This window comes from Danio rerio, chromosome 22, assembly GCF_052040795.2.
Source record: "Danio rerio strain M-AB ecotype USA chromosome 22, GRCz13ab, whole genome shotgun sequence".
Lineage (NCBI taxonomy): Eukaryota > Metazoa > Chordata > Actinopteri > Cypriniformes > Danionidae > Danio > Danio rerio.
Window position 1 is genome coordinate 16,956,700 of NC_141042.1, and position 22,505 is coordinate 16,979,204.

The 22,505-nt window shown below is 37.3% G+C and overlaps 1 protein-coding gene and 1 long non-coding RNA gene across 17 annotated transcripts in view; one reads left to right on the forward strand and one right to left on the reverse strand.

Annotated features, from left to right (window-relative positions):
- si:dkey-121a11.3 overlaps positions 1-22,505 on the forward strand; it is a 32,890-nt gene that overhangs the window by 738 nt on the left and 9,647 nt on the right. For 3 of the 16 annotated variants that reach the window (XR_015521830.1, XR_015521833.1, XM_087304145.1), the window contains exons 2-9: positions 2,666-3,055; positions 7,158-8,072; positions 13,520-13,589; positions 15,198-15,338; positions 16,768-17,960; positions 19,072-19,219; positions 21,272-21,530; positions 21,644-21,768. Coding sequence is in view for 5 of the 16 variants with exons in the window: in XM_087304145.1 (XP_087160271.1) it covers positions 7,193-8,072; positions 13,520-13,589; positions 15,198-15,338; positions 16,768-17,960; positions 19,072-19,219; positions 21,272-21,530; positions 21,644-21,768 (2,816 nt within the window). In the remaining 11 variants the exon portion in view is untranslated. The other 13 variants (XR_015521836.1, XR_015521839.1, XM_087304148.1 and 10 more) reach the window with 5 other exon arrangements.
- On the reverse strand, positions 9,569-14,056 carry LOC147838484 (uncharacterized). The gene is made up of 2 exons (XR_015521840.1): positions 12,336-14,056; positions 9,569-10,645 (listed from the first exon to the last, which is right to left on the reverse strand). It is a non-coding gene; the product is annotated as an uncharacterized LOC147838484 (long non-coding RNA).

A 22,505-nucleotide genomic window follows, 5' to 3' on the forward strand; every position in this document is an offset into this window, starting at 1 on the left:
ACAGTTTGTGTAATATATACTTTATATCTATATATGAGCAATATCACATAGTGCCATATATTGCTGTATATCCAACACAATCTCAAGCCAATTTGTCACTTTTTGATTTAGTGGCTAATTTGTATGAATTTGTACGATCTAATTCATATAATTTAGTACGATTTGCTCATCACCCAATGAGGGTTGGGGTTAGGTGCCACACCTCCTTTTTAAATCGTACATTTTTGAACAACTGAACTCGTACGAATTTGTACGAATTAGCCCCTAAACTGACAAAACATAAAAAACTTATGTTTCCTCGTGAGATCAGACTAGTGTGTGTTGACTTGAGGCTGCAGACCGAGTGCCCACCAGTGCCGATATTCAGCCATATTGCACTGCTACAAGTGTGATATTGGGTTCATATAACAGTTTGACGGTACAATCGAGTATATAAAAAAGAATATCAAAAACGAAGAGTCTAAAAATCCTTTTGTATGAAGAACTACTTTCTTCCGCCATTCCTTCAAATTTGCAGCTGACGTCAGAACAGCAGAAACCACTGCTACTTCACACACACGTCACTTTAGAGCTAGTGTTTGAATGATTCTTTAGCATAATGTCTAAAGTGATGGCAAAACAGGTGATTTTGCTCACATTTTCAGATTGTAAGGCTGAACAGCATGAAATGCCATCAGTCTAGAGAGATTTCCCAGTATTTCTCTGTTGCAATCAGGATATCACAATAATTAAACCAGAAAAAGCCAAGGCCAAATAAACACTACAAGATTAACATTGTATAAAAACAGCAATACAAAATACAAAAGAGAGAGATCGACTTAGAGTGTTACTTAAATGTTTTATAATGATTTTATCAGCTGTAGTTTGAAATTTACCAAGTTTTTCTTCTCTAAGGACTTATTATGAGATCTCTGTCGCCATCTTGTGACAGAATGTCAACCGTCTGTGCTCTGCTCAGTATGACATGCTAATGGCTGCCGATGCACTGAATTTCTGAAATTATAAATATTTAAAATAGGCATCATTCTTATAAATAAATTGCATAGTTGCAATCTTAACAACTACATCCTTATCTAAAAAAACAAAACAAAAGTATATTATGTTGTCCAACAGCTGCAATATTTGTCAAACTGTAGTGAGTTGTTTAGTCCCTCTTGTATGGGTGGAGTAATACACAAAAGCGAAGAGGATGTACAAGTGCTGATAATTCTTTAGTATCTCACACTTATCAGCCAATCAGAATCGAGAACCAGGCAGAACTTTTTTTTAATGGTTTCAATAACAGTTAACAATAAATTGCAGAAACTTGGAACATTAGAAAAAAATTGAGATGTTGTTAGAGTCTGCATTATACAATTTAAAGAATAAAAATAAGAAAGAAAAACAAAAAAATAAACAAATAAAATAATAATAATAATAAAGAAATAAAATTAAAAAACAGAGACCAGAGGGGAAATTATATAAGGTTATACAAGCCATTTTTTACTTTTAAAAGACTTTTTGTTTTTTATGCCCACTAAATACAAAATATATGACATATAGTCAATTAAAAAATATATAATAAAAAATAAATGATAATAAAAAAATAACCAAAATTAGATTTTTTCCCCTAAAATTTACTTTTGTGAATTAAAAACTTACCCATTACAATAAAAAGATTAACAATGTACAGAATGCAAGATTTGGAGTTGTAACAAAAGAAAATTATGTTAAAAGTATTTAAACAAATATCAACATTTCCCTTTTCTGAGAGATAGATACATAGTTCTGTCCAAAATAATTTCACACAAGTACATTCACAAAAAAGGTGAATGTTTTTTTCCAAATCACAAAAAGTACATTTGTTTTCAATATCTATCATATATTTACTAAGTAAGCTATTACAAGGATAACATCTATGTAATATTTTATTTGTCATTTATTTTACTTTGTTTGTTAGCAAATATTTATGTGGAAGATTCCAAGTGACGTCCCGATTTATGTTATATCTGGCCAGATGGTTAAAATTCTGCATCATACGATTAGTAAAATTATCATCAACTATTGATATCCCTTCTATTGAGATTGGGTTGTTTAGTAAATTAAAAGTCTGTAGTCCTTTCAATAAAGTTTTTAAACCATTGGGAATTGCATTATCCAGGCAGAACTGTTGTGTGTGTGTGTGTGTACAATTAATTTGTTACTAACTGTGCATTTTTAATTATAATACAATAATTTCAATGTTATAAAAGTATATATATATATATATATATATATATATATATATATATATATATATATATATATATATATATTTATTATTTAATATATTATATAATATTTTACATAGTTATAAAAAAATGTATTTTGCATTTAAAACATAATAAAAATATGTCTATGGGTGTTCCCTGCAACAGACAAAACGAAAGTACTAAAAATATCGTTCATATATCATCATTTCGCCCTGGTGAACCTTCAGGCTCTCTTCAGCATCCAGTAACAGTTGTTGATTTGGTGCATACAAGGACTCGGTGAACGTGATAAACGATTCAAAACTCAGATAAGCACTTTTCCTTAAAACAGCGATCAAGCATACATTTTATGGGTTACTTCTCGCTACAGGCAGGCAGAGCTGGGTGTGTTAACACAAATAAAAAGGTCTATTCATATTTTTTTTGTCTTGCAGTTAATGCGTCCTTGGACCCAACCGTGCATGAAGTTCAAGACCCAACCCAGTGCTCTCTATTACATCTGGCTCTGCTTCAGAACTGGCCCCAGAACAGAACAAATAAACACGTATGAAGTCTGACTGACTACAAAATGGTGTCTACATGTTTTAAAAAAACAAAATCAAACTCGAGAGATGTCTAGCTTATTAAACCCTAAAACGTGCAGGAATCAGCACAATCAACAAAGGAAATTCCTTGGCAGCGGGAATATGTGTCTGGAGACTCGCGAGCTTCCTCTCCTCAGTGTTTAAAAACTCCTTTCCTCCCAAATTCAAGGGTAGGATTACAACTACTTGCACTCGCGGGCGGAGCTGACGCGCCTCTCCACCAATAGGAGCGCTCGACAGGTCAGTTCGTCTCCAAGGTGGTCACGACTGTCTTCATAGCAACGTCGCTATCTTTCCACATGTATAATCCAGTTTAACAGCTGGAGGAGTGTGCGAGAGCCAGTATGTTTTAAATGCAGATGTTTAGTGGGCCAAATTTGAAGTGGGAGTGAGCTGTTTGAACGTTTGAGTGGGCCAAAACAGCTGGAGAGAGAGAGGGAGAGGGAAGATTTGGGACTCGCAAAACTGAAAGCAGAATCTAGAGCAAAATGGGATTTGACTTGCTGTTTTTGCTGACTCCTTGTAACCGAGTATTATTCTTTTTACAACAATAAAAGTAAATCTAAGAGCTAATGTGGATGTTGTGGAGGATAGACAGCAGAAGGACGAAGGAGGTAAGGATTTTGAAGAAGAGTTTTGTTTGTTTTACGTTAGTTGAGAGCCGTGGCGTGATTTGTCAGATTTAACGAACAGCTTTCGCCGTCTTTAAAAGTAGTTTGCTAAGCTTTCGTTGGCATTTTGTTTTCCTGACCTGTGCTTCTGTTAGCCTTGGTGTTAAATAAATGTCGGATGAGAGAGAAGGGGTCCCGCGCGAGATGACTGTTTTCATTGCTTGTTGGGCTTTGGGACCCCTGTGTATTTGAGGGTCAACACTTAAAACCCCATGTGGTGACAAGTGATTTTAGGCTGATGTGATTGACCTGAGCTCAAAGTGAGACATTAAGAAAGCACCAGGGATGAGTTTTTTTTTTCTTTTTCTTTTTAAGCTAGCCATTCCTTTGAAATAGTCTCATTTCCTGTAGTTTTTTCCATCAATGACAGATTTTGTTATTTAAGATGTACTGGAATATTCAGGCTCTTTATAATAAAAAAGTTATATTGTTTAGAAATAATAATGAAAATTTCTATAAAATATTTTTTGATTTTGTTTTCTTTTTTATATGATTTACTCTAAGATATTTTGACGCTCTTTGTGAGTGTAACCCATAGACTGTAAAATATAACCTAGAAAAGAATTTGGGATACTGAGCTAGGCATGGGTTGCTGACTTTGTGATAACCTTGGATAAAAATATCACGGTATTGTGATTACTGCTCTAAAATATATTCTTCTTAAATGTATGGGTAAAATATAACACTTTTCTCCCTTTTAAAGACAGAATGTTTTATTTTGAGAAACATTTAAAGTATTTTAAAACAGTAAACATGTCAGACTAAATGAATTATTGACTTCTGCTGTCTTCATTTGTTTCAAAAACACAGAATTTGAAACGGCATCTTTTCTGCTGGAGAGATTGTTCCCCTAAAAACAAAAACAAAAAAACATGAATAAAAAATCTTACAAATACCTTTGGAACAGTATTGCAGATTTTTTTTTTTTTTTTTTTTGCAGTTTTGAAACTTTTCCTTGTATACCTTACAAACGGTTATCGTCCCATGTTCATACTGAGCATTACGGTTGTTTTGTCTTCATTACATGAGCATAATAATTTCATTTATTCATTCAATCAAAACTTTTCTAGCAAATTTTTTAAAGGATCTATTTATCAGATTTTTGTGACAGTGATCAGACAAAAGTAAAATAAAATGACAGTACAAGTAGAAAACATAATATATAACAGTACAAAATTAATAAAAAAAAATAGATAAATAAACCACATTTTAACCCTCATATTGTGCAACACGGTATTTAATGTGCATAAACAATTTATGATGTGCATTCATATCACAAATTTAGCATATAAACAGGTACCAAAAGTTGAGGTTGGCAGCATGGTGTATTAGGTAAAATAAATAATGATAATAATAATAAAAGAAAAAAGAAAAGAAAAAATTTAAATAGAGAAAAGAGAAAATATATTTTATGTCAAGAAAGAGTTGTATGCTTGTGCTATAGTACTTATTTGGATTGTACAGACTAAAGGCATATGCACACTGCTTTTTGCTCGCTTTTTCTATCAGTGTTTATCGCCTCGTGACTAAATAAAAGGCGCCAATGTGGTCGTGCACACCAACGTGCAAAACGCCAGGCATAAAAGCATTATTTTTAAAGAAACGCCTCATGCTAGTTTTTTTTTTTCTTTTTTAACGCACCGCGTCAAAACCTTCTCCACCAATTAGATTGGCACTTTTGTTCAGTGCACGAAGCTGCTGAAGTTACAGTAAACTCATAGTAATATAAAATTCTTATTTTTTAGTTTTATGCTTGACTAAGTTGCTGTGGGAAATAGTTTTTTAATTTAATATTTTAACTTTTCCGCCCTCAATGATAAGAGATTTAATTTGCCAATACATGATCTTTGGGTGCATAACTGTGATTTGTTATTTTAAAAAACATGGAAAAAATGAAGGAAATGCTTTTTTTAATTATATGGTGGGGAATATAAATTTTATATTAATATTTTTGTATATTATATTTATTTATATATATATATATATATATATATATATATATATATATATATATATATATATATATATATATATATATATATATATATATATATATATAAACCAAGTTCATTCCAGTTACAAAAATAAAATTGAATTTAATTAAAAGTTGAAAGCATTCAGATGTTAGTTTGATGACACCGTGCTTTGTGAAACAAAGATCACAGGTTTAAAAGCATGATAGTGCATGAACGCTAAAAGGTGGATAATGTATCAACAAGACCCTACATTATTCTCAGAACAGGTTAGTGTGTTGTATCAGTTACTGGTGAAACTATTTGTTCTACATCAGTGGCGTTAGTAGAGTATAAACTTATGTGACACACTTTAACAATCATTGCTTTCCCTCAGACTTTGGAAAATCCAGTTTCAATGCCACAGTGACATGCAAGCAGTTGCTTGTGACTTAAAAACATATTTTGTATAGCTGTGGTCAAGCTTTGGCCAAAGCCGTTTGGAAAGAATGATAGACGCAGAACTCTTTTTGTCAGCAGAAAGTGATTTATCAAAATTTGGCTGAATGAAGAATGTGCTTTCCACTGATCTGAGGACAGTTAAACCCTATGTGGTTACTAATGGGTTTAAAAAGATTCTTTGATTTCATATACTGTATATCATACAGTAAGTGATACTAGTTTGCAGTGCACTATTTTTCTCAATTCATGTTCAATGTCTCTCAAAAATGCAAATGCACCAATTAAATACTTTCTAAGCATTTTTGACAAGTTAAGAATCTTTAAGAAAATATTACTTAAAAAATACTTAAGAAAAATCTTTAAGAAAAAATACTTAAGAAGAAATACTTAAGACTCATTTCTCAGATGTTGTTAATAAGTTTCTTTTACAAGACCAAGTTTTTTTCATAAGTTTATCCAGCAGCAATAACAGTAATTTAAAAAGTCTAATTTGTATCATCATTGCACAAATACAAAATTTTCTTTAAAAATTGGTCTTATATTTAATGTACTGTTACTGCTAAAGAAAGTCTATCTTTCTATTTTGTTTAATAGAAAATTAGTCGTCCATATAGGGTGTTAAAAGGAATTTTCATAAATAAATATCAACTATAAGTATATTCACAATGTGCACAAAATCTGCATATATAAGTTTTTTAGAAACAATTTATTATTCACCAAAATTTTTGCAAAACTGTGACAGCATTTGATTAATTTTCTCCGTTAAATTTAAGTTACAAATTTTAACTCAATGGTTGGGATTGTCCATATCTGACCCAAAATTGGGTTATGACAACCCAGCCTTTTTTTATGGTGTTTGGAGATAATTTGGCCATTTTTTTCATGCAAATTACTAACATAATGCAGTATCTCATTATGATACTCCAAATCTGTTAATATTAAAATAACGTTTTGAAGAAAATCATGTGCATGTGGATGCCTTGTGTATTATGTGACAACTGCAGCATTTACTGTAATTTCAAGATGACAAACTTTCTACTTGCTTGCGTTCTTGCAATAGAAATGATGCATTTCGTGACACTATCAGTGCCTTAACAATCTTGGCAGGGTGGTTCACATGGTACAGTTGTCATATCCAAAAAGTTGTAGCTCTCAGAAAATTCCCACATTGCAAGCATTAGAACATATGTTCATATGAATAATCCCAGTAATTAGTCAATGATTGTCTCTTAATGGAGTCTCTATCCCTCCCCTCAGCCACCATAATGTTCAACTGACTCCCTGATTCAACCATGGAGGACGCAGTGCCCTCTGAGGATGCTGAACCTCTGACTGCATCCTCCAAAAACACAGACATCCATGATGCGGAGCCAGAGGATGGGCGTCCTTCCAGCACTAGCCCGGAGCCTGGCTCCACATCCTTTCCCTCTAATCAGCAAACTCATGGCTCTGCCGTATCAGCCCTGCAGTCCAAAGTCAAGGCCCTCTCAGAGCGCAAAGTTGTCTGGAAAGAACCTGGAAGCAAGAACCAGGACAAGTGGGTGGTTCCTGGGACCTTCATGCTGGGATACGCCCTCACAGATGCTTGGGGCTCCAGCAGCAGCGATGAAGACGGTGAACCTCGCAAACCCTTGATGTTCCTCACCCGAGACTCCAATCCAGAACTTGAATATGATCCCATCTCTTCTGAAGCCTTCCTGGCAGTTCCCCGTGGCCTTGGAGAAGGAGCGAGTCTGGAGAACCTCTCGAATGATGCTTGCGGAGCACAAGATGACTCTTCAACATCCCATAAACCTTGGATGCCACCAAAGTATTTCTGGAGGTCCATTAGACAAGAGAAGTCGGTTCCAAATGGAGATGTTCCGGTGGGGAAAGATGGAGGAAGCTTACCTTGGGCTGGTGGAGCCAAAATGCAAAGGTTTCCAAGGGAACTTCAAAGGTCTGACAGTCTGGAGAGTCACCTGCGCAAGTACAATCATGGTGAGGTGGGACAGAGTGGACTGTGGAGAGCCGACAGCTTGGAGAGCATGTGCAGCAATGGAAGCTCCCTGTCTCTGGCCGAGAGAGTCGAGATGAACCGTGGACTTCTTAAACAGATGCTGCAGAAAGCCCAGAACAAAGATCACATACCAGGACAGAGGCTCGAGGACCAGGCGCACATTGGTGGTAAAGGTAAGGAAATGCAACACATTGGTTCAATGCAGTTTTTTGTCTGTCTGAAATATGTCGAAACTGCAGTTATGAAATGGATAGTTCCAGTCCTGATTGGTTGAGCTGTGTTTAAAATTCAAATTACTCTATAAAATAGACTCAAAAAATATCAAGTAGATAGACCTTGTCATTGATTGATTGTTTCATTTTCCTTCGGTTCAGTCCCTGATTTATCATGGGTCGCCACAGTGGAATGAATCGCCAACATTCCAGCATATGTTTTACGCAGCAGATGCCCTTCCACTCGCAACCCAGTTCTAGGAAACATCCATGCACGTTCACATATACTCACACGCATACACTACAGCTAATTTAGTGTATTTAATTCACCTACATCATATGTCTTTAGATTGTGGGGAAAATCGTAGCACCAGGAGGAAACCCACATAAACATGGGGAGAACATGCAAACACTACACAGAGTCGCCAACTGGCCCAGACGGGCCTCGAACCAGTGACCTTCTTGCTGTGAGGCGACAGTGTTATTTTTAAAGCTATTTCAGATTGTGTGAAGGTGTGAGAGAAAGAAGGTGCGACTCCCCCTCAAAAAGATTTTAGATATTAATAATTCAGGATATTTCTAAAAACAAAATCTATAGATACTTTCACAATTTCATCCACAAAAAATCCTAAAATTCCAATGATTAATACATTGTAATTTACATGTGATTAATTGCTAAAATAAACTTTTGGAAACAATGCAAAGTCTTGTGTATTGAAAGCAACATTTGCTATTTTGGTGAATGAAGATAGTTTTGACAACACTGACCTTTGTACATAAATCTTTTCAAAAATAAAAAGAAGTTAAAAAAATTGTATGTCCAGTTAAAGTAAAAATATTGTACAGTTAAAGTAGCCTTGCAAAATATATATATATTTAAAATCATATATAAACTTAATTATAAATACTTATTTTGATAAAATAATAATAAATAATAAAATAATAAAAACAATAATACTTTTTTCGGCACTCAAACTCAGGTCACTGTAAGCACTGTAGCACTATGTGACACTAACTGCAAGGCTATTGGCACAACAATAAATATTTTAAAAAATAAAAGATAACAATGGTTAGGGGTGTGCGATTAATCGAAAATTGTGATTGCGATTATTTAATTGCAAGACGCTGCAATATAAAACATATGTATATATGTAAAAAAAGAATAATGAATAACATCTGAAGTGAAGTGCTTCAAAACCAGTCCGCTATGCTTCAGAAAATGAAACATGCTAGACTTTCTGCGAGGCATCGCAGATATGATAGTGGTTGTCGTGAACTATGCCACATTACATAAGAAGAAATAATTGAATCTTGTGTCACGATGTCCATTTATCATATACGACTCCCCAAGACACCCTACGTCAAGGGAATCATGCCGAAATCGTGTGATCTTACTGGGGCTTTAGAACTAACCAATTGAGTGAGCACACATTTGTTTTGCCCAATCAGAATTGCGCAACTAAACTATCCTCACAATAAAAAAAAGAAAACAAACAGGAAAGGGCTGACAAGTGGGATTATGGGACCTGCAGCTTTAGAAGCATTTATGGACTAAGTAATATCAAAGACAAACAGCATTATAATATGGGAATATTTTGGTTTCAAAGTCACAGATATCGAACAAAAACAGTTCATTTTTGCGCAGAATTGTTGCCAATGCTTACAGTTTATTGAGCTGAAGCTTGAATTAAATTAAAATCAGTTTAAAGCTTGGGTTAAATCATAAATCAAATCACAATATCGGTGAAAAAACAAAAACAAATCGCAATTAGATATTTTCCCCAAATCACACAACCCCAATAATGGTTAAAGATGACTACATTACTAATTTTTACTGGATAGTGACACTACAGGAAAAATCTAAATAAAATCAAAATAAAACCTTTTTTAAATATGGTTGAAAATGTTTTCAGAACTGTATCAAATCAGTACAAGCCTTTCATTAAGACCTGGCACACGTGTTTTTTCAAACTCTGCCCAAAATTGACTATCTTCTTTCTGGAGGCTGAAATGTTATCAGTCTTAACTGATGTAACGTCATGTGCGATTTCATGCGTAGCAGCGTTAATCCACAGCTATCAGACAAATGTGATGCGATGACATTGTCTCCTTTAGCACGTTTAAGGATTATATGCAATGGACGCACATGACCTCTCTAATGAAGCAGAGGTCATAGAGACGAGAGAGCTGGATAATCCAGATATGAGGGCACAGAAGGATAAGAATGAGAGTTACACTGATTATAAACAACTTATCGCGATAAAGGTTGTGAGATGAGAAAAAAAGTAGAGACCCTGCGGTGCATTTTTCCCCTCACTATAGAAACACCAGATGCTGACACTAACAAGATGACCTTGTCAAGAGAGATAAACAACTGCTTTCTTGGCTGTCAGCAAACACAGTTCATTCAAGTTGAAACGGATGATGCGCTGTAGTCAAATTGTGGATGGTGTAGAGTTTTGGTCTTTTTGAAATGCAGGTCTGCTCAGTTCTGAAAGCATTCCATTAAATTTCATTGCATTATCCAAAAACCACTAGAACAGTTTTATATATTTTTCTGACTTGTATGCTTACATTGGCCCAGATGTTTTGAAGAATCCAGAGAAATAAACCATTGTAACTAGACACATGAACAATGTATTGTGTGGCCATGCTAATACGCTTACTTCACGCGGCTGCCATTTTAAAACACGAAAGAGGCTGCAGTGGGAAGAAACCCGGAAGTATAGGATCAGCACTGTAAACATTGCAACAACATGCTGTGGACCACAAACCTCCAGCTTTTTCTGCAATTTCAAAATGCAGAAATGGTGTAAACATCACTTTAATTTCATTCAGTTCAGTTTAATTTAAACAATTAAAAGCATATTAGGCATCAAACTAAATCACAATCTCTTTAAGAGTAATACGCTTAAATGTCCTCCTGGGCGCTTCCCTACTTCAGTCTATATAATCCAATGAGCGAAAAAACAATGCAGTCCTCTGTAGCGCACCCTCATGTTGTCTGTAATAGTGTTGTCCCGCTAACATTTAAGCGGGTTCTTAAACAGAGCTCATATGCCATAGTGTTCACCAGTGCTCAAGAGAAATGACTGTGATTGGCCATGAAGGTCATTAGTTCACCGTTCTTCACTGAGTGCACACTCAGAGACATGGACACTGGAGCATTTAAAAAGTCGCAAAGATCAGTCGAGTCATTAGCGGATCGCTTGTCTGTGTTTGCACTCAGTAAACATCAGTGAAGTGCAGTGAACTGATGACCTCCACTGCCAATCACAGTCTTTTTTGTTGAGAACTGGTGAATACAATGGCAAATCGTTTGTGTTTAAGAACGCGCTCAACATTGCTGAAATGTTAGCGAGAAATTGCCATTTTTTATTAATTTCTGTACTGAAATTCATTATCATGACAAGTCTAATATAGTGAACGATTCAGTTCATTTACTTGAGTTTCATAAATGTCATCTAAAATGTGTGTTTGGGAAAGAAAACGTTTGCTAACTAGTGCCATTTCCCTAACTTAGCTGAAAATGAGGTCCGATATTCTTTTTATTTTCACTATCCATTCAGAATGGACCTTCGGGTCATTCGGAAGGCAGTAAAGTGACAAATTGGTGTCAGTTTCTCTTCGCTCATAAGATATACATCCAAGTACACAACGTTCCTGTATGACTCAAGCAAAACTTCCGAGTTTCTTCCCACCGCAGCCTCGATTTCACATTTAAAAAGGCCTCAAATTTTCAGTTTAGTTTGATAGAATACAGAAACACGATAGATGTATGACAAGACAGCAGTACTTCTCCATGTGATAATGACCAGAAGAGACTGAAGCAGTGGACTGTGCCATAAGAAATGCTTTCTATTGGTTAAGGTTGCCTTCCTATAATTTCTGACTTACAAAAAACAGAACAGTCTGACATAGTGTACAGCAAACATAAAGTTTTTAAACTACCAAACTGTAAAACCCAGCCTTTACAGAGACAAATGTGGGTATAGGTAGTAGTTAAATCCCTTGAATTGGATAATTTTTCCAAAATTTTTTGCTTTTAAAATATGTCTAATAGACATCTTAACATTGTCGTCTTGGCTAAAACAAGGCTAAATGTGGGCTGTCAGTGAACATCTAATAGACGTTTAAGAATAGGCAAAAACTAGACTAGTCATCAAATAAACAGAAATGAATGACTACACATATAAAGTCTGTCTAATCTGTCTATTCGATGACTAGTCTAGTTTTGGGTTATTCTTAGATGTCTATTCGATTTTCACTGACAGCCCAAGTTTAGGCTTGTTTTAGCTAAGTTGTCTACATTTAGGTGTGTATTAGACATCTATTTAACACAAAATTGTTATCTAATACACGTTGCTCGGTGTTTTTGTGTCCCTAAAGTTTGTATGAACGAGAAACTGGGAGCATTTTTTTCCGTGATGTGACGCAGTTCTTTGAGAAACAAAATATTAAATGCAAACAACACAGTGGGCGTGGCTTGTTTACTACTGTGATCTGATTTGATGTAGCAAAGTATGCATGCCATTTAGAAAGATCTGGAAAAGGGTTTCGTGAGAGTTATTGCAATCTAACAGACACCTCCTCCTCGCCATGTTAATCGTGCCCAGTACCTCAGACAGACGCAATTCGACATAGGATGCACATTTTTAGATTTCAATTTAAGATTACAAGGGTAAACATTATATTTTTTCTTAATGATATGCACAGATGATTTGTTCACCACAAAACTATGTGAGCAAACAAAATCAAAATGGTTTATTTTGATATCAGGTGTGATTTAATTTCTTTTGTTTCTTAAGTCGACCACTTATAAAAATGCAGTTCTGTTTTTTTTTTTTTAGCTTGTTTACTGTTAAACTTGTCACATAGCAGTTTTTAGACATTGTTTTGTTGTTGTTATTTGTCAGAAATGACAGAGGCTTGGATTGTATCCACCCTCTGTAGGCGTGGCCTTCAGATTATGACCGTTGCGCTCTGTCTCTATTGCTTTAGCACTCACACTGTGCTTCATAATAAGTTTTGAATACTTTAGCTCATTCATGAACATGATTTTAGCAGGAGTCCAGTATGGATGTAATGAAGATGACAACTCCCATGATTCCACACTCAGCCACAGCATCATTAATCTATGCCAAACTTTGCAAAATCTAGTGGGAAAATTACATATTGTGCCTTTTAATTAAAAAAAGATCAAGACGAACTATTGATGAGACACTTGATTTTGGTCAGAAATAATGTTATTATCGTTCAGATTTTACAAATTATAACTTAAAGTTCTGAAATTACCTCGAAAAGAAGGCACATTAGGTAGTTAAATTAAATATGTTATCTATATTTAATTTAACAGGTCAAAGCCTCAGTAATGTGCACCCTGATTGCCTCTGCATGTGTTTCCACAGGGATCAGTGGCTTGAATGACAGTGATTGGGATTCTGGGATATCGTTGCAAGGTAGTGAACACAGCCAAAGGTGGGCAGCAAAGACTGATGCACTCACATTACTGTCACTCTCACCATACATTTACTGTAGCATCTCTCATTGCTGATTAATGAGATACAGTTGAAGTCAGAATTATTGGCCCCCCTATATTTATTTTTCATTTATTAAAACTGATTTATTTTATTTTGCCTTGATGACAGTACATAGTATTTTATTAGATATTTTTCCTTATACTAGAATTTAGCTTAAAGTGGCATGTAAAGGCTTGAGGTTAATTCGGTTTACTAGGCTAGTTAGTGTTTGTAGACAATCAAAAAAATATATTGCCTAAGGAGACTAATATTTTTGACCCTAAAATGTTTTTTTTTAACTTTTTTTTTTACTGCTTTTATTTTACACAAAATAAAACAAATAAGACTTTTTCCAATGAAAAATATATTATCCGAAATACTGTGGAAAACTTCTTGTTTTGTTACACATCATTCTGAAAATATTTGAAGAAGAAAAAAAAATAAAAGAAAGAAAAATCCACAAGAGGGCTAATATTTTTGACTTTAACTGTAGTTCACCTCAGAATTAAATGTTAATCATTTACTCATCTTTCACTTGTTTCAAACTTGTTTGCGTTTCTTTCTTCCAAAGCTACAAGGACGATATACTTAACCTAAAGAAAGACATACTGAAAAGCGTTGGGACTTCCATAGTATTTTTTGTTCCTACTGTGTATGTCAATGGCTGTTTTTTTTTTTCAACATTTTCTAGGATAACTTGTTTTGTGTTTAACAGAAGAAATTCATAAACTTTAAAACTACTTCAATGTGAGTTAATGGTGAGGAAATTTCATTTTTGAGTGACCTAACCCTTTAAAGATGTATTATTTCAGCTTCCTTAGACTCCGTAATTTCATCATAAAGTTGGTTGAATATACAAAGAAATGGGGAATGTGAGCTCAGGAGAAAACAGCTGCTGATGCTTTTCATAAGCAAAGGCATGAGATCATATCATCGGCTTTTCCTGCCTCTCTTTTAATCTCCACCTAAGCAATGTATAATAAAGGAAATAGCCCAGCCCTTTCTCCAAACTAAAAAAAGATGCCATAAATTCCTACAAAAGGAATTCAAAATTGTTTTTACAAAGAAAACAAAAAACAAAAGATATTCCTAGGAACTTTTGGTTGTACATAAATTATTATATGGGGTATACTTTAAATGAAATGCAAAAAATACAAATAAAAATCAAACAAATAGAAAAATATTAATAAATATATAAAATTAATCCAATTATTTTTTTAGTGTTTATCCTTTACATTATATACTATAAATATATTGGTAAAGGTAATGAAAGTTTCCTTTGAATTATATCTGTCCTGAGGTGTAATGGTTTCTACGATTGACACATTCATTCTAACTCTTGACAACGGTACGGCCACATTCCTCTTTTAGGTTAATATTCAAGTCTTTGAAAATGTAAACATATGCATAAGCCCAGCTAGTGCATCATAATCAGGTACAAGCCCCACACACACTCAACGTCCATCAGCCTAATTAGTGATGACGGCCTGCTCCACTTAATCCCCCCACTCCGCACAGGAGCTGACGTGTTTCTTTCTCTCTGTGCCTCTCTTTGGCCGGCTCACAGGGCCTTTGTGTTGGGCGACGACCTTCCGCTGAGCCCTCGCCACGAGCAGGCCAAACGACTGCTGGAGAGAGCGCGTATGAAGGCCCGGTCCAACCCTCTCAAAGCCGACCACACCATCCTACCCGTCCAGAGGGACAACCCGTAAGTTTTCCTCAGTGATATTTCTCTAGCTTGTTTTCTGGCTTGTTGGGGTTTTAGCTGAGAGGGTGGGGGTTTAGAGGCTTAGGCATCATGGGAAGGGAGGGTGTCTACTAAATACGGCTCTCTTCATATCAAAACAAAAAAACCTTCGCCTGCTCACACTTGAGGATTTGTTTGGAGGATGTAGTTCTTGAACGGCATTATTCGGTCATGGAATGAATTGTCTTTTGGTCCGCTGGGAAACTGATAAAAAGAAAGAGGGGGGGAGTGTTTGGCAAATCTCTATTCAGAAGCAACAGGTGCTCCGTTTTTCAGTCAGGCCATTTTGCAGGGCACAAAACTTACATATAAAGATATTTATTAAGATTGTATTCATCGTTACATCATAGATGCTTTCTCATTGATAGCAGTAAAACAGCACAATGCTAATGGTAATCTGAATTTAAACTTCTCAACTAAGTGCACTAGCGTCCTTCTCCAAACTCTTCTTCTCTATTTCTGCCACATGTTATATAAGACAACCTGAATTATACAACGTGAACACACAGCTGGTGCCTCTAAATCCTACTTCCCTGTCCACCGCTCTGTTCTCTACCTCAGCATTTTCACACAAAGACAGATGGGTGAGCTGCCCCAAACGGCTGTCTCCTTGTTTGGTATGAAGACAAGCGGCGTGCAATGCATGACAGCATCCGGAACAGATTAGGTCACAACAACAAACCTAACATGCACTGAGCAAAGAGATGAAAATGTGTTAAATAAATAAAGAATCTATTCGAAAGAAAGCAAAACATAGTAAATTAGACATTCAATTTCTTCCTTTGTTTTTAATTAAATGAGTGCTTTGGTGAAACTGCTCTGCGTGCTGCTCTGCTACACCTGTCATGTCTGCCAGCTGTTACTTTCATTCTCCCTAATTCCCTCCCTGCTTCTCCCTTATGGGAAAAACAGCTTGGTGATGTTGAATACACTTCTGTCAGCTTGCTGGGGTTAAATTTAACACTTAACGGCCTCTCGAGATTGACTGTTTAAAACAAACTCGCGGCTGTATGAAGTCCCATAGGTTTCAGAACAGTGCACAAAGCTTAATGGGCATAAAAAGTCCCAGTGCACAACAATACACCTGTAGATTACTATTCCTGCAATTCTACATCTTAGTAAACAGAATATGCAAGTTATGGTTTTTCTTTGAAAAAGAGCTGATATTTTTTAAATCCCTGGCATGCTGAAGATGACCTTCCTTAACGGAGTAAAAACATGTCAGGAATGTGCACAGAGGAGCCAAAGCAGAGGGAAAATTTCCTCAGGAATTTGCCCATGTCTTCATGCTGAGAGATAGACTGCCAACTACTCTGGCATGCATCTGTTTCTTTGCGTATCTCAGTGCAAAGGAATGCAATTAATTTCATATATGTGCATGTGTGTACAGGGAGTTGCTCTCCTGGGTTGGTGTACCCCTACACCAGGCTCCTCTTGCGGGGAAGGAGGGCGTGGCGGTTGTCTCGGGAAACCTCAGTGACTCCTCCAGTGGAGACTCAGCTGGCGGGACCCGCCGGAGACACGGGCAGTCTCCAACTCGTGTGCGTTTTGAAGATGAATCAGAGAAGGATGCAGAGGTGCGCTACCTAGAGAGGCTACGCCAAAGACGCAGGGCTGGAGAAAGAGCGCAGGGCTTGTTGGTATCAAAACCCACCTTGTCTTCTTACATCAATGGAAAGGCAGAGACTGGACATGGGTCACATGAGTCAATATTTTGGAAGACAAAAGCCAAGAAGAGTTTGTTAAATGGCAAAAGTCCTGAGGCACTAAACAGGTCATGCAACTCTTGTGGGATCTTTTTAAATGAACCTCAAGGACCTAGCTTGAACTCAAATACTCTGTCCTTACCTAATGGGGAAGTTGAAGGGAAGAAGATACCATGTTGGGTTGCTCCCACCCTTCCCAACCGGCTTGTCCGGATTGAACAGATTAAGGAAACATACATTGGGACAAGTCCCGCTATTGTGCACAGCGATGGAACACACTGCAGCCCTTCGGATAACAGTAATGGTAGAGGAACATTTCAGAAGCTAAAGAAGAAGGTTCGAAAATTTGACAGCAAGCGGGAATCTTTGTATGTAAATGGCCTCAGGACTCCATCACCTCTGGACTGCAACAAACTTGCAACACCCAACGGAACTCAAATGTATCTCTTGAATGGAGTAGCATTGCCACTCAATCCCTATGCCCCAGATACACTTGGACAGAGAATCCCGGCCACATCCAGCAAAGGTCCCGTGGCACCTCCATTACCCCCCAAAGCAGAGCCACCCAGTTCTCAGCCAGCCCAGCCAACCCCTCCACCTCTACAACCCAAAAAATCAGCCCTGAAATCCAGCTCCAAGAATCGCACTAATGATCCGCGGACTGTCACAATTATGCCTTCGTCAGAGTACCACATGGTTCATCTGGACTCCACAGACGCTGGGGGCACTGTGGACAATTGTCCTCAGGAGCAGACTCCCCCTGTTTTGGGTTACTGGGAGGACAGATCTGTAATGGTCACCCCTGGAGCCTTACTCAGGACGAGCCCAGTTCTGTGTGCTCGAAATTTTCCTGTACAAGGGGAAGAAAGGTCAACAGGTTAGTTTCATTACATACAGTAGTTACTGAATAGAATGTTTAGTCCAAAGCATGCAACCATATAGCAGGGGTGTTGAAACCTGCTTCTAGAGGGCCAGCAGAGCTTAGGCCCAACTTAGTTGGGATTCAAACACACCTGCCTACTTGTTTTTAGCAAGTCCTTAATCACCTACTACTAAATTTAGCTCCAACTCTGATCAAACGTACCTCCCAGTAGCTTTCTAGTGATCCTGAAAACATTAATTAGCTTGTTCATGTTTGTTTGATTAGGGTTAGAGCTGAAATCTGCAGGAAAGTGGATCTTGAGGGCAGAATTGAGAGCCTCTCCTCAAGACCATGGCCTTTCAGGAACAGAATTAAGACACCCTGTCATACACTTGCTGAGACAATTCCCCCAAAATAAACCTTAGTTTAGTGCCTTGTCTAAAAGTGGTAGTGATTAGTGGTGGTTGCCTTCTGACAGATCTATACCAGCATCCTTCTGGTTACTAACACTGAGCGACTGAAAAGGAGTTTTTCAGGAAGATAATCAATAATCTGCAATTCATTAAGCATTACTAACAATGGATTAATGTGTTACGCAAGTGTCTTCTCTAATTGAAACTCATTTTTAATACACATCTGAGCTTCACGCTGGAAAGGATTGAGCTAATATTTAGCATTGTGAAGGTTAAGTTTTAAACGCAAGCTTACATAATGCAATCTAAAAATGAATCATAGCTTTTCCCAGAATCAAGCGGCAGTAATAGGTAGCTGTCTGAGCCCTGCTCCAGTCAGAAAGGTGTCACCTTTGGGTGTGCGCATGTCCGCTTCCCCTCACTGCGTTCCAGTCCCAGTGGGGATTGTCCAGATCAGCAGATCTGTTCTGTCCTAGTGAAGTAATCCCACAGTGGGCCATTTGCTAGTGTGATCAGCAACCACCCTCTTCAACAACTTTGCATCTTGTATGATGCAGCTTGGAAATACATTCTGGCTCTTACATTTCAGTCACATGAGATGTTACTTATTAAGATTCACACATTATCATAAAATTTAATGATTCAGTATCACAATTAAAGTTTACACAATATCTTTCATCCATTATGCTTTGATATCCATTGTTCTTCCTCAGATGTGGAACAGCACCAGGTAACAGGACAGCTAGCATCTGATGCAACATCCAGCAGTGCTGAATCACCCCAGTCTCGTCTCAATGACGGACACGTCCGAGGGCCAATCAGACCAGTACATAACAGGGCAACAAGCCCAAACTTTTCACAGTGAGTAAAGAGAGTGGAACTCATAAATGTTACGTCATTACACTTTTCAGTGATCTTTTTTTTTTTTTTGGTCATGACTTTTACAAACCAGATCCTTTACTAAAATGTTAAATCCTTTCATCGAATGATTTAATTTCCGCAGACCACAATCATACAGATTGCTTTGGCACGACAGGCTCAAAGTAGGTCAGGATAGATGTGGGCCAAACATCTTTATGTCTATTACAACACTGCCACCTGCTGATTAGGAATCACAATCGCATAAACAATTTTTAAATATTCTTGTTTTTTTTTACAAGCATTATAGGTTTTGTGTTGTCCTGAACAAAACAATATGAGGTTAAATTTAATCTCTGTATTATTTATTGACATGATAGAATTATTAACTATACCTCTTTTTTTTAAAAAGACACCAAAGCATGCAATGCTGTCAGTGGGTTTGTTTATATGGACATCGGTTATCTATATGGACATCGGTTTATTCAGGATAAGATAATACTAATAATAATAATTATACTTTATATTTATATAGCACTTTTCTCGACACTCAAAGCGCTTTACACAATGGGGGGATTCTCCTCATCCACCACCAGTGTGCAGCATCTACCTGGATGATGCGACGGCAGCCATATTGCGCCAGACCCCACAAAACACACCAGCTGATTGGTGGAGAGGAGACAGATTGTAAAGCCAATTATCATATGGGGATGGTTAGGAGGCCATGATGGACAGAGGCCAGTGGGCAAATTTGTCTAGGATGCCGGGGTTAAACCCCTACTAATGATCACAGAGAATCAGGACCTCAGTTTAACGTCTCATGCGAAAGACGGTGCTCACTGAGCAGTATAGAGTCCCCATCAATATACTGGGGCATTAGGACCCACACAGACCCCAGGTTGAGCACCTCACTAACACCACTTGCAGCAGCGACCTAGCATGTGGTCTCCGATTCAGGTACTGACTGGGCGCAGCCCTGCTTGAGGCTGATTTATACTTCTGTGTCAAGCGCACGCGTATGCTACGGCGCAGCCTACTTGTGGACGCATAGCCCTCGTCGTGGCCGTTGGCATCACCTCTCAAAAATGTAACTACACGTTGCAACCATGCGTAGCGCAAGCTCTGTGATTGGTCGGCTTGGAAGTGATGTTGAGTGTGGGTGGGACCGAGAGCTGCGCGAGTTCATTAGAGTGAGTGTTTACACGTCTCGACTGTTTACAAGGAGCTCCGGATGGAGAATGTTGCTTTGTGTTTACCTTATGGTTAAAGTTGTTGCACGTCCGCCAGTTCCTGCCTCAAAATGAGCGGGTTTGAACCACCTGTACATTAAGGAAGCGTTCAGAAAAAACAAAACACCAGCAAAGAAATTCGACACAGAGGAACATAAACACCTACTGCCAGCTAGCATTTCAGAAGTGTTATTGCAGAGCAACAGAAACAGCACGCAGAAGTATGAATGCACAGCCACGCACGTTGCATGCACCGCAGGTCACACTGATCACTTGACGCAGAAGTACAAACCAGGCTTTAGCGTCAGTGGCAGCCATGTGAGAGCTGCAGAGAGCTAGCTGCCGAAATATACATGGGAATGTGTTTACATGTGTTGATTTTAGAAGATTATATGTTCCCGTTTTACATGTTATTGCACATAAATCAAGTAAAGGTGTCATTATGTCTCCATGTAACTTCAATCAACGTTCCATGCAAAGTTTCACACTTTCAACTGTTTACATGGTAGATTCTTAATCGGAGTGTAATCATACGGATGTGAACCCAACAGGCCGAAAAAGGATGCTCATGTGACAAGTTTTGCATGTCGCTGCATCCCAAATTTCAAGCTTGCTAAACTCTGACCTGTGAATTCACGTCACGTGTATGTGTGAGACCAATCGAGGATCAAAACCTGACCACTCAAAGCAAAATACTCAAACTCTGGTGTGACCGCAGCTTTAATCGTGTCAGAGAACTAAAAACTGTCATCAATGTAAATGGACTGAATGTGTTGATTCAAACAGAAAGTAAGCACACTGAAATGACCTGTTATGGCTTTTCCAGAGCGGTAACAGATGCTGATCAACGGGAAGGTCGACCCAAGCTCTCCCTGCGGAGGTTTTTCTCTGCCATGGGGCTGAACAGTGTGGGGTTGCTGGGAAAGGGTCGATCCAGCAGCATGGATCAGCTCAGCCTGCACCCCAAACCCAACTCAAACCTAAACCAAAACTCCAGGCCCACGTCGCCCTCGCCCTCCCCCAGCCCCACACACAGACACCACCACCAGCTGAAGAAAGCCCCGTCACTGCAGACGATACGACTGGTTAGCATCTGCCTTAAAATTGTATATGTCTGTTTACATGCAACTAATGAACTGTTGGTAGATCATGATGATAATATGTGAGCTGAACTGACAGTATCATTTCTTATCACTAGGGGTCTCCATTTCTCCAGCTGAGGAGATCTTCCTCTGCTCAAAACCTCCAAATCCCTAGGAAAAAAACGGATCGCTCTTCTGCATACACTCCAGGAGAACAACCTTGTAGTCCTGTATTAACCAGGTACATATTTTATACATTATATAAATTATTAACACTTTGATTTGGTTCATCACTTTTATAATATAATGTAATATAATATAATATAATATAATATAATATAATATAATATAATATAATATAATATAATATAATATAATGGGCGACATGGTGGTTAGCACTGTCGCATCACAGCTGGTACAAGTCCCCGCTGGGTCAGTTGGTATTTCTGTGTGGAGTTTGCATGTTCTCCTCGTGTTCCAGTGGGTTTCCTCTGGGTGCTCCGGTTTCCCCCACAATCCAAAGACATGTGGTACAGGTAAATTGAATAAAACTAAATTGGCCGTAGTGTCTATGTTAATGAGTGTTTATGTATGATTCCCAGTACTGGGTTGCCGCTGGAAGGGTATCTGCTGTGTAAAACATATGCTGAATGAGTTGGCGGTTCATTCCGCTGAATAAAGGGATTAAACTGAATGAAAATTAATAATATAATATAATATAATATAATATAATATAATATAATATAATATAATATAATATAATATAACATTTTGCCATGTTTGGTTTACATTAGGTTACATTATAAAAGCAAAAAAAAAGATTTTGAATAAAATAATACACTACTTATTTTACAATATATAATCATAATGTCAATGTTTGATATATTTTATGAGTTATGTTATTTGAAGTGACAATAAAATTAATATAATAAAAATAACATTGTTTTTTTAAATATCTTAATAAATGTTTGATAAATA